The sequence below is a fragment of the Perca flavescens genome, chromosome 8, assembly GCF_004354835.1.
Source record: "Perca flavescens isolate YP-PL-M2 chromosome 8, PFLA_1.0, whole genome shotgun sequence".
Taxonomy (NCBI): Eukaryota; Metazoa; Chordata; class Actinopteri; order Perciformes; family Percidae; genus Perca; species Perca flavescens.
In genome coordinates this window covers 18,758,763-18,771,828 of record NC_041338.1, presented here as the reverse complement: position 1 = coordinate 18,771,828, position 13,066 = coordinate 18,758,763, and the positions used below count along the sequence as shown (strand labels likewise).

General features: G+C 38.8%; 1 protein-coding gene across 5 annotated transcripts in view; it reads left to right on the top strand.

Moving 5' to 3' along the window:
- Nucleotides 1-12,158, top strand: part of LOC114560003 (neuronal cell adhesion molecule) — a 79,184-nt gene extending 67,026 nt beyond the window's left edge. For 4 of the 5 annotated variants that reach the window (XM_028585105.1, XM_028585102.1, XM_028585104.1 and 1 more), the window contains 10 exons: nucleotides 503-700; nucleotides 976-1,046; nucleotides 1,309-1,534; nucleotides 1,687-1,802; nucleotides 1,899-2,103; nucleotides 2,641-2,763; nucleotides 3,199-3,375; nucleotides 7,457-7,588; nucleotides 8,446-8,524; nucleotides 11,446-12,158. In XM_028585105.1, the coding sequence (XP_028440906.1) occupies nucleotides 503-700; nucleotides 976-1,046; nucleotides 1,309-1,534; nucleotides 1,687-1,802; nucleotides 1,899-2,103; nucleotides 2,641-2,763; nucleotides 3,199-3,375; nucleotides 7,457-7,588; nucleotides 8,446-8,524; nucleotides 11,446-11,692 (1,574 nt within the window). In that variant the 3' untranslated portion in view covers nucleotides 11,693-12,158. Of the gene's footprint in view, nucleotides 1-502; nucleotides 701-975; nucleotides 1,047-1,308; nucleotides 1,535-1,686; nucleotides 1,803-1,898; nucleotides 2,104-2,640; nucleotides 2,764-3,198; nucleotides 3,376-4,549; nucleotides 4,586-5,384; nucleotides 5,505-6,553; nucleotides 6,716-7,456; nucleotides 7,589-8,445; nucleotides 8,525-11,445 lie in introns of all 5 variants that reach the window. The other variant, XM_028585106.1, reaches the window with a different exon arrangement.
- The last annotated feature ends 908 nt before the right edge of the window (nucleotides 12,159-13,066 follow it).

Sequence of the window (13,066 nt, the reverse complement as noted above, 5' to 3'; positions counted from 1 at the left end):
GAATCTACAATGTAAATAGTCATGAAAATAAAGGAAATGCATTGAATGAGAAGGTGTGTCCAAACTTTTGGCCTGTACTGTAGTGATAGTCAAAAAGTTAAAAATCTTCAAATCTGTCTTTTGGAAAAAAAACAGTCCCCCCTTATAGGTCTGAAAGGAGGCTGTAAAGTGTTTGTAGTTTCTTCACTGACAGAAGACAACAGCTGAGGTCCATTTGAAATCATTGGTCAAATGGTGACAAGTTTTAACAGCTTACCAAAATACCAAAATGTCTAGAAAAGCCTCAAACCACTACAGCAGTAGAATCTACTTATCATGGCTAAATCCACAATTTCCACTGCAAGGAGTAAAATATTGTCTCATATTTTAGCAAACCTTTTTGCTTTTTGAGTGACAGTATCAAAAATAACTTGAGGGCATTCATTCCAGTTTTGCAAATATACTGTTAGCTCCGTGTATGAAGTGTTATGTACAATACTTGTATTTTTCTTATTTTACACAGAATTTCTGATCCAGTATGAAGACTTACTACACCACCGAGGTCACTGGCATAATCTCACTGAGGTCCCTGGAGCCAAGACGACAGCTCACCTCAAGCTGTCACCCTACGTCCACTACATCTTCAGAGTTTTGGCCATCAACTCTGTGGGTTTCAGCCGTCCCAGCTTCCCCTCCAGAATGTTTAAGACAGAACCTGCAGGTACAGGCCACCTCAGCACTTTTTTTTTCTTGATTGTGTTTCTGATGGCCTTGTTTAGTCTCTTAATTCTGTCATGTTTTAATAGTACATAGACAAATTTGCTGATGTTTTCTAAATACAAATGGATGTATCTTAACTGTTTTGTGAGTAAATATTTTAAAGGAAGATAGCATATGCATCAGCTTTTGTTGAAAGCAAATCAGTATGTTGATCTGAGCCTCAGTGAAAGGTTTTTCTTTGGATAACATTTCATATTATTTATTTTTATTTTTTAGCTCCGGATGAGAACCCAACAGGTGTACATGGATTTGGAACAGAACATGATAATCTTGTAATCTCATGGAAGGTAATGGAGTTTTATAAAGCTATCTGTTTTAATCCTGAAGCATTTACTGTTGTCCAAGGAGGACCAGGAAGCATAAAAGTGTCCTTGTACTGTGAAGCACAATCTTGTTGTTGCCTGGCCTTACAAGCTTTTATTTGGTTCCTACTGTTTTCTCTCTGTTATTATCCACCAAAAACAAAGAAATCATAGTGTACATTCAGTTTTTTGTTTGCAAAAGTAAAGTATTGAAACATAAGTTACATTTTAATGTTCTCCTCTGCAGCCGCTGACAGGCCTCCAGTCTAATGGTCCAGGGCTTCACTATAAAGTGATGTGGAGGCAGAAGTTGATGGAGAGTGATTGGACCAAAGTGACTGTGGCTAACAACTCCAAGTTTGTTGTGTCTGGAACGCCCACATTTGTTCCATATGAGCTCAAAGTTCAGGCAGTGAACGACTATGGAGCCGGACCTGAGCCTGCTATTGCCCACGGCTACTCAGGAGAGGACTGTGAGTTAGATTGACTCTTTCGACCCTTAAAAAAAGTGCTATGTACAAGAGTCTTGGGTGATGCATTTGGCTGTGTAACCTATACCATTTACTCAGCATGTTTCCATTTGTATTTAGCTACTGTTGTGTTGTGTTCCTTGTCTATTTTACAGTGCCAGTAGCAGCTCCAGAAAATGTGCAGGCCGTGTTGGTGAACAGTACTCTGTCAGAGGTGCACTGGGATCCTGTGCCCTCCAAATCAATACGAGGACATCTGAAAGGATATAAGGTACCGTACAAAAGACCACATGCAGTGCAACATGTTCACCAAACCCACCTACCATAATAGACTCAACACTTACTGTATACTAACTGTATCTTGCAGGTGTACTACTGGAGAGAGCGCAGCCTCCATAAACACAACCCACATCATGTGGAAAAGCAGATCCTGACCTTCAGTGGGAATCGCACCCACGGCATGCTGCCAGGCCTGCACCCCTTCAGTCTCTACTCATTTAATGTCCGAGTTTATAATGGGAAGGGAGATGGTCCCCCAAGCCCTGACCAGCAGTTTGAGACACCTGAAGGGGGTAGGAGAAGGAATACTCTTCCTGTGTTTCTTTCTTTTGTTATTATATCCCAACAGAGATTAACGATTGTCTAGTGTTAACACCTAATATAACACACACACAAAAAAACAAAAACAATTACCTAGTTAATAATTCTTAAATGCATATCTTCTCCAGCCCCATTATTGAAAATGAGAACAGAATCTATGAACATGCAAATATTTTCTACTACTGGACAAAAAATGTCTTCCTCACTGAAAATTCCATTTTCAGTGTACGAGCGCTGGAGGTTTCAAGTCCCCATATCACACTTGTGTACTGTAATTTGCATATTGAACCATGATTGGCTTCCAAACTAGTTCTGTGTCACAAAATCATGCTCATACATGCCTTCAACTTTAAGTCAAGCACAGAACTCCTCCTTCTGTCTATGTAAAAATAGAACATTTTTGAGTGGATGGAGATTTTATAATTCTTTTAATATATTATTTTGTAACCATCTTTAGCTGTACTTTGACAAACCTGTATTAGGTTTCATGATGTATGTGTTTTTTGCAGTGCCAGGTGCTCCCACTTCCCTGGTAGTCACCAACACCAACATGGACACTCTAACCCTTGAATGGACTCCTCCTCATGACCGTAATGGACACATCATTGGCTACACCCTCAAATATCAGCCAGGTGAGGCTTTTTTTTTCTTCAAGACAACAGCTAAACTTTTATATTTTTGCTTAATGAATGTCACCTTCCTTCATGTAGTTTGTAGTTTTGTATGTCTCCTTTTTCATGTCTTATAGTGTCATCCTGTTCAGAGATTATAAAACAGAAAGAAGTAAAAAAAAAATAAAGATTTAGAGTAGTACTAAAAGCATTTTCAGCTAGTTTTTTTGCCTAAATTACGACACAAATTAACAAATCAACTTTTGTCACTCTCGCCTTCTATTCCTAAACCCTACACCTCTGTTCCCCAAACGTTTTCATTTCCACCTTTCTCATCATTGACACTTCACCCCCATCTACTACCCCTCCTCCTCATACCTCTATTCAACTTACTACTTCCCAACTTCCATCCCCATCCCACTATTCTTGTCACCCATGCTCCCTCCACCCCTGTAGTCAATAACTCCAATGAGCTGGGCCCAGTGGAGGAGCTGGCCCTGCCCGCCAATGCCACCTCATTCACTTTGCTGAACCTCAAGTACAGCACACGCTACAAGTTTTATTTGAATGCGAAAACAGTCAGGGGAGCAGGCTTGGCCATTTCTCAGGAAGCTGTCACCATCATGGACGAAGGTAAGTCAGCAAATGCAGACAACTAAAAGTAAATGACCTAAATAGTATTCATGTTTATTCAACTGGAAAGCTGATAATATGAATTATTTCTATAACCCAGGTAAGAAGATCCAAATAGGGCATTAATCTACAGATCATATGCACAAAGGATGCAATCCATGCTAAATTAAAGCACATCACACAACTTTACTTCAATCACCAAAGGTTTTTGACTATCTTGCCTTCATCAGTAGGCATATATTTCTAAAAACATAATTGTAATGTTGTTTTGTAAGCATTAGATTTGTATGTGAAGTATAAGTGATCTACAGTATATTGATGGACTGGATAAGTAAACCAGAATCAACCTCAGCCACCGTTCTGATGAAGGCAAGGCAGTCAAAAACCTTTGCATGGTGTTCTGGAGAGGAGTTGTGCGACGTGTTTTAAGTTTGGATGGACTGGCTGCGTGTGTCATCAGAATGATTGCGCAGAAATGATTAGTCAATTTATTAATTAGTTGTTGGCTGCTACAGCAATTTTTAAAATAATTAATGTTTAAATGTTGTTGTTTTTTAAATACAAAAATACAAAAACATTTGCTGCCTCCAGCTTTTTAAATGTAAAAATGTGCTTGTTTTATTTGCTTGTAATTGTAAATTTAATATTTAGCTGTTTTGGACTACTAGTCGGACAAAACAAGTTACCTTGAACTGTGGGAAATTAATTTACATTTTGTTACTATTTTCTGACATTTGATAGACTAAACAATTAATCAATTAGCTGAATAAATGCTCAAGACATTAATTGAGTTTGAAAATAATTGTTAGCTACAGCCCTCCTGTTAGGTCAGAACATTGTTGTGTGTTTTATGAATGTGAAATCCTCATCATTCTGCCATATACTGTACAATTTACAGTATGAATTGGATTTTCATTTCTTTTTTGCATTTTACAGAGCATGATGTACATAGGCTCTTCATCCATGTCTAGTGGAACATGAGTGTGATTTAGTTGCATTGTTACACAAGGGGACCCATGCTGTTATAAACTCTCAGATTAATCATCTTTTACATTACTCAGCATGACCTACATGAATGTCTTACTGTTACATACAGTGACACAGATGGCACGGGGCTCATCCCATAGTCACCCCCTGTGCTGTTGTTTCTCTGTGTCCCGTTTCTCTCTACAAGCTCTAATATCACAGCTTGATATAGATGTGGGCAGAGGCACCGTTCGTATCTAGAGTCATGCATGTTTTACAGATACAGCCATAGCTTCAAAACCCATCGCAAGCATAAACTCCTCATCATTGAGCAATTTCCCCTCGTCTCTATCAAATTCTGCAGCCCACCAAAATGCTCCGCTGAGTTCAAAGCTGAGGAAGGTTCAAAGCCATATAGATAAAGATGCTAAGTGACGTGCCTTTTTAATGTTGTGTGATAAAACTAGATGAGTCTTTTCAAAGGGCTTGGCTGTGCCTTTGGCGACTTTGACCCCTCCTCACTTATTCCACGGTGGCTGCTAGTGTTGCTTGCTGCTGCATGGCGAGCGTTTGTTTGACTTCTGTGCGCTGTGTATAATGACTTCAGTGTCTGTGCTGTATTTGCCTGTGGAAGGTGTTTGCGTCTGTGTGTGTGTGTGTGTGTGTGTGTGTGTGTGTCTCATGTTTCGTGCGGCCTTTACCCCACTCCATGTTGTCTACAGGAAACACGCAAACCCCTCATTCCATTGCACGGTCTCCTCCACGCCGTCTGCTCCACAAGGGTACAGATATTGCTGTGATCTTAGTACAGTGTCTGTCTGATTTGTTACAATATCTGATCAGCTTTGTCTATTCTTTTGTTTGTTAGTATAGTGTCCCGATTTCAAACTGCTATTGTGTAAGGCTATGAGGGTCTAGATTAGTTCATGCTCAGAGCATTTAATGGGACTATAATTAAATCAAAGCAATTAATTGTCAGTTATTAGATTGTCCTTTTACCAACAGAGCAATCTTGATGGTTGTCTTCTCTCTTGTGTGCTCAGCGCGGCCTGTGAGTCCTTTTGGGAACGTTAGCTCCTCGTCTGGAGAGGACGGGACCCTGATCAGTTGGGAGTACTGGGGCCCGGAGAAAAACATTTATGTAGAATACATAGTGAAAAACAGTAAGCAATGCAACACACCTTAATTTCTGTCAGTTCCACACACTGTAGGTGGCAAGAGACTCTTACTTCATTATTGGCTTGTGCAGGTGAATAGAAATATTGGCAGTCACGTTGATGCTGGCTCCTGCCAACGTGGACCCAGATGTGATAAACAAGGCGGTCTGTGATTGGATTTCTAATTACCCAGTCCTGTTATTGACTAGAGTTGCGTGCAGCTCCCATGACAATCTCATTGGAACTTATGTAGACAAACATCATAAAAAAAAAATCTTGTTCTGCCAGTTGATTTTGACTGAAGCACTTTCCATTGTTCTTATCCACCTGCAGTGAGGATGAAAAAACACTGTTGTTGTAGTATGGCTCTCTCACCTACCTTTAATGGATTCACTTAGGGAATATCATTGATTCCCAGTAATTTAGGAAATGTTATCAAAAATATAATCTTGTGATCATCAGTCAAACATATTTGACATTTAGCTCATCGCCACATAATTTATGGTTATGCCCAGAGAGATCAAAGAACACACAAATAGAGTCAGTCAAATAAAGAACCTAATACAGAAAACGCAATCACATACTAAAACACAGCAAGTCCCACAGAACATAACTGAAAGTCTCCAGGGGACAATAAATATGGCAGGTGTGTTCATCACATTTTATCATCCCCTAGAAACTTCTGTTGTTTTGTAACTTACTTTTGCTGTGTCATGTGCAACTTGCAGCATTTCTGTATGTGGTTGTGTTTTCTGTTCTTTCTGTTGGTGAAGTTAGTGAAATGTGTTTTCTCAAGTTGCAGTGTGTTGTAACTTTCAGTGCCACCGTAATAACTAATTTGTAGACTAAATAGTTTTTTTAAATACCATAATTCCATGAATATTAACTATTTAAATCTAATATAGAGAGAATGGCCTGCAGTTTAATCCCATGTCAGTAGATGATTTTATTTCAAGTAATTAGATCCCATGATCCCATGATGTCATGATCTCCATGAGCATTTGAAGTTGTTTGCTCCCTCAAACATACCTTTTTCATGAACGTCCCTCCTGCAGGTGAAGGTGAAGAGGAGTGGCAGAAAGAGCTTGTGAACGGCTCTCAGAATGTTATGCTGAAGGGCTTAAAGGGGGGCCTCTCCTATAGGGTGCGTTTGGTGGCCAAAGGTCACCACGACCAGCCGCTCCACCGCTCTGAGGAGCTATTGGTCTTGGTCCCAGGTGAGGCAGTTCCTCGGCGGTCGCCTCCACCATGGTCTGGCCTGGCCTTGTACTGTGCCGTGTGTAGAATGTGCAGTAGTTTGTGCCATTGTGTAACTATAATCCAGCCAAGCATGGGTTTAACAGATGTGTTGTGGTCACTCTGTATGCCAGGCATGTACTATAGTCATAGAGACCGTGTGTAGCAGCGTGCATGATTGTGTAGTTGAATTTCAGCATAATTAAAATCAGTCCTGTAGATATGGTAATTCTCATATATTAGAAGTTTGGTGTTTAGTGGTTTAATATCCCACCTAATATCACCCACAGTAAACGTGCGTGTACAGTTTGTGTGTGTCTGTGACTGTGTGTGTGTGTGTGTGTGTGTGTGTGTGTGTGTGTGTGTGTGTGTGTGTGTGTGTGTGTGTGTGTGTGTGTGTGTGTGTGTGCATTTGTGAGAGACTGATTTCCTATATTATGTACTAATGTGGTTTCAATAATGTGTCCAAGTCACCATTAGCTTAATCTAGGAGATTTCTAACTCATCTAACATAAAGAGTCATCTTTTTCTGTAACAATAAGCAATCTTGATCCACTCATGAACTGAAATCTCTCTAGGTAGATACTAAGAGAATGACTTGTTGCACTTGTTATATGTTAGTTTTAGCACATGATTATGGATAAATGTTTCAATTTCCCCTTCCCACTGGGAAAAGATCATCCAGTCATGAATGTTAAGTCTTTCTCTTCTCCTCTGGTCAGCTGTGACGAGCAGACAAGTGGACATCGCCACTCAGGGATGGTTCATTGGCCTCATGTGTGCCATTGCTCTGCTCATTCTGATCCTCCTTATCATCTGCTTCATTCAGAGGAATAAGGGAGGGAAGTACCCTGGTGAGTAGTAGTACAAACATCACCATTCACACACTCATATACAGTATGAACCTACACCTTAATGCTTTGTTTTCCATCATTCAATTAATTTTAATAGGATTAAATGTTATGGTTTGGGAATATTGGTTTGTTTTTGCACTGAAAGCCTACTAATCAGACAAATATTTAAGATGGCTGTCTACGGCTGCTACAATGACAAAAAAAAATTTGCTTTTATAACGAGATTTTCTTCTAGGAATATCATAATTATAGAGCCCCAAATATCTTGCTATATACTTTCTTATGTTATTACAACATTGTTCATGTTATTTTGACATCATTTCTCATTACATTTCTTGTTATGACACAAATTATTGAATTGAAACAATATGCTGGCTTATCTCATTAAAACTAGAAACCTTTCTCATTAAAACAAAATGGAAGTACGGAATACAAATATTTTATGTATTAATGTGAGAATATTTATATGAGAGTGAGTTGATATTTTGAATTAGCAGGAACATTTTGTAACATAACATAAAATTATACGTTGTCATAATAAGAAAAGTTTCTTGTTTAAAAAGGAATAATTTGATAAGTAGTAATGACAAAAAATATATTATTGTGTTGTGTGAAAAGGGTCTCGTTAGAACAAGAAAGTGAGCAAATATTTGGTGTTATGGTGGCAATACTCTGCTGTAGCTTTTAGTCCCATTCAGTCTGAATAATGAGCAACTATAAAGATGAGGACAATTAAAACAACTTTATACACTATTCCATACAATATACAATATTACACATACACCGTCGTGATTGATCTTTACTATACTCTACCTCATAAGCTGTTTTGTCTAAATTTGTTTCTCTTGTCTCACTAGTCAAAGAGAAGGAGGATGCACACACAGACCCAGAGTTCCAGCCCATGAAAGACGATGACTGTACTTTTGGGGAATACAGGTGAGAGAAAGTGCTCCGGCCTCTGGAGCCCCCAGAGCCCTATTTTACCCATCAACCCCTGCCCCGTCCCTGCTTTCTGCCCAGATCTGCTCTCTCTGGCTGGGCTGGAGCTCTGCACTCCCTCCCTCTTCTCAACCCTTTCAGCTAACTAATAACTGATCCAGGATCACCAATAACAGAAATTCAAAAAACAACAACAACAACAACAACAACAACAACAACAACAAGTGCCACTCATCTGAACTTCTACCATTGTGAAGCACAATAATTTTTTTTCTGGGTTCATGGACGTCCTGGATGCTACGTGTGTTGGACTATTTTGTGTGTGTGCTTGATATGACATTGTGGTGTCATTTGAGAAGAAGGATTCTTCAGGTTCAAGGAATTTAGGGGTTTGGGCGTTTTAAATCTTTAAATAAGACTGTCAGGAAAAAATATATAAGCTAGAGTCATTTGCAGCACATCCTGAACTGACCCCAAGCATCAACTAATAAGCTACTCATAGACATCCTGTGTACAGTATATATAGTATTAACACTTTGCCTAGTGTATTGCTACTTGCATATAAACTCTGGTAGTTCTGAAAATTACTGAAATGATCATTTCCTTCTAACTTACAGCAGTTATCCAGCGAAGCTTGTTAGCGTCCTCATTCTAGGCTGCTTCTCTAATCGCACGCAGAATAAAGAAAATGAAGCACTTTACTTCTGTATAGCTAGCATTTCTGAATTGTTTTTTATAAGTCAATTTATAAGATGGGTCTTGCTTTTATATTTTATATTCCTTTTTGTATTATGTATACATAAACCTATTCTATGGATTTTATGCTTTGATAAATACATATCAATATATATACAGTATATAATAATGTGACATGAATGGTGTGGAGATCTGATATATGAAAATTTGCTCTAGGCAATAATGTGTTGGAATGGAATTATTGTTCATATATATATATATATGGATCTTCTATGACATTATCAGCATGTTTGAGGGAAGCATCATCACTGAGTATACCAGAGCTGGTTAATGCTGTTTGTATCAGGCCAGTAGCCATTTTTAATAGTAATAATTCTTAAAGGATAAGGCTGGTGATATTACAAATTTGTATTATTGTTAACAAATTCTTTAAATAGACCAAAACCAATGATGTGTTAGTCTGTCTGACAATACTTTTTGACTTCTCCATCTTGTTTGTTGCTCTTTAAGCCATATTCTTACTGAAAACTGAAAAAAAATCTTTTTTAACAAAACAGGAGCAAATAGTGTATTTATCTGGGACCACTTTCAGTGGCAGACTTGTTACGCTTGAAAGTATTTAAGGCAGCAGGATGGTGTTTGTAGGATTGACATTGAAAATAAACTACAGTGCCTATGTTCATTGAAATGAAGAAACATCACCCAGTGCAACAATGTGACTCAGTTTTTACTTTTGGACAATAATGGAGCACTATGCCACAGAGGAATTGGAATTATCTATGTCAGGCTTTGAACGAGCAGTCAATATTTGTCAGTGCGGTTAATTCATCATTTGTTTCGTTCTTTTCATGGAATTTGATCACAACAAGAAAAAAGTAGAATATCCCCAGACTTATCCTTTAAAACTCATGTGGAGAGACCTTTTTGCACAGCAGGGGAATCTCTCCAATGGACATCAACTCAAAGAACACCGTAGACAACAAATCACAGGGCAAAGTGTATAAATATTATAGTGCCTTTGTGAGAGTAAACTTCTTTCCATGCTGTTTCATTAAGCTCAGCTGGAACCTTACACTATGTCAATAAAGGCATAACTTCACTCAACTCAGCGGTTTTTGTTTGACTGCAGAAGAGTATACTGTAAGTTCAGATTATACATGTACACGGCATATGTGCCTGTTGAAGTGCAAAGTGTAATCATCCTGAGGAGTGACTGGTGAGTTGTGTGGGATCTCAACTGGATTTCCTCATCTGATCGCAGGGGTGTAGGTCTCAGGAAAGGTAAGGGCGATGGTGTGTTGGTGGGGTTGAGGGTCATTGTTTTGTAAATCTAGCATGTGAGGACTGTCAGTGGATAGTTGCGTCACTGTGGAGAAAAACACTCGCTGTACAAGCATCCCAGGTTCTTTCACAGCTATCATCAAGTTTAATATTTGGTCATAAAGCCTTCATCATGTACTTTGCATAGACAAATATTTTAATCTATGGCTTTACTGTGCTAGTTGTATCCCTGAAATATATCTATTCTAAATGTAAAACATGTCAGCATTATGATGGCTTTGTGATCTTATCTCATTGATGTTCAACTCATGTATGTGGATTGTGGAATGTTTCCGACTATCTGATATCCAAAGAAAACTTTCTTTGCACATTGTACATGCATTTTGCCAATTTGTGACTATTATCATGCTTGCTTCGGGGGATGTTTGGCTGAAACCTTGCTTTCCAAGTTTTATTAACATCATTGCCTTGGAATGTCATTTTTTTTGTCTCAACCTCTGTCTCTGGGGGAAATGATTTTGTCATACAATACATTTACCACTTCATATTTGGTTTCATGGGGAAGTTGAACAGGGTATGATTGCTTGAGCTTTATTCCCCTGTTGCCTGATGGAAACCAACTAATCATTCATTGCTACTGTTTTTTAGACATGGAGCAAGCTAAATTCAAATTTGCTTCTTGTACAGTGGGCAGCAATGCTCACTGTTGCTTATAAATGAGCTGAGTTTACACTTTTGAAAAGCAAAGACTTAAAGAAATGAACAAACTTATTTTCAATCTGGAAAAAACCTTTTCCCATTACCTACCAAACATACAGTAGGTTGTGGTAAAAGTAGATATCTGCTGTTCAGTGCTCCATCTAAAAAAAACTCACTAATCTCCTTGTTGCATATGTCACATCATCTCACCTGTAACACCTGCATGTTATTTTCTCCTTCAGTGACAATGAGGACCATAAACCGTTAAAAGGGAGCCGCACGCCGTCTAATGGGACAGTTAAGAGAGACGACAGTGACGACAGTTTAGTTGACTACGGGGAAGGAGGAGACGGACAGTTCAACGAGGATGGCTCGTTTATCGGCCAGTATAGTGGAAAGAGTGCCAGCAGGGAGACTGCTGAGGGCCACGAGAGCTCGGAGGCTCCCTCCCCTATTAATGCCATGAACTCCTTGAACTCCTTTGTGTAGCCTATCAGTCCTCACAGACGAGTGTGAGGCGCTGCAATGACTGCTCAATCCCCACATCTCTCTTAAAGGGGTGTCCCAACACCTCACAGCTTTATGATCACATCTCCATCCCCAGTGCCACACATGACACATCTTTATGGAGAGGCTTGGAGACCTAAAGCAGCATTTAGGAATGAAGTAGCTCAACCAGACATTTGATTTTTAACAGTGCATGAAACAACTCATATGACCTAAATCCATATTTAAATTAACACTTTGATATTAACAAGTGTCACATTCTTACCAGGAATCTCTTATGGACTATGCAGTGCTCGTCTGAACTATATTTGTTTTTGTTACTGATTATTATATTATCTACTATGTTCAAATAGTAATCAGTTTCATGTATGTTTTCCAACACCGAAGCTTGTATCGGAATCTATTTAATAATGTAATTCCTTCATGTAATTCCAGTGCATAAGGCAGATCATGTACAGTGTGTATATATATATATATATATATATATATATATATATATATATATATAGTAAACTATCTGTAAACAGAATATTGGGAGCAGTGCACACAGCAATTTTTGAGATTGCTGCATTAATACATCCTCATCTGTCACCACTCTGTTGAATGAAGGAGGAAGCTGAAATGCTGCATGGCCTGTCATATGAGCTCATGACCTTTGCCCTGCATGTAACCTCTTATTGAGCTTGATCTGAAGGCGAGTGGGAAACACCAAGCGTGTGTGACAGCTTGCCTCGGTCCCTGCAGTGCTCCTTCAGCAGGTAGTGCCTTTTAAAAAAAATAAAAATAAACAACGATTCAATTCTGAAGTCTCTTTCCAGAGTTCAGTGACTGGAACAGAGGCAGTGGCAGGACTGCAAAAGTCACATCCAATGATAAAATAAGCTTGAGAAGAGGACTATGTGGAGGGAGGAAAAATTCATATACTCTTGTCATTTTTTTTTTTTTTTTTAAAGACTTCCCAATGCCTTGAAACACAGGACTGGCTTTGATTCCTCCAATAAGCTAATCGCACCTACATTGGATCAGACTAAAACATCATTAAAACCATGTTGCAGTTTCAAAGTCTGCAGTCATAATGTACAGAACCTGATTGTATTTCTGTTGTGTGTGTGTGTGTGTGTGTGTGAGAATACATTAGTACATTATTCAATTCCTATTAGGCAAAAGTGTTCACTTGTTCAAACTACACTTGTGGGCCTTTGAATGGGATCAAGATTTCCTTTCTCTTAACTTGCATCAAGTTTTTTTTTTTATGTGTAGAATATTTGTTGAATTTGTAAATACCTTAATTGATTGTACAGGGACAAGCAGCTTATGAGGCAGCCTAGGAGGCAATATTGTGCATGATATGGTTTT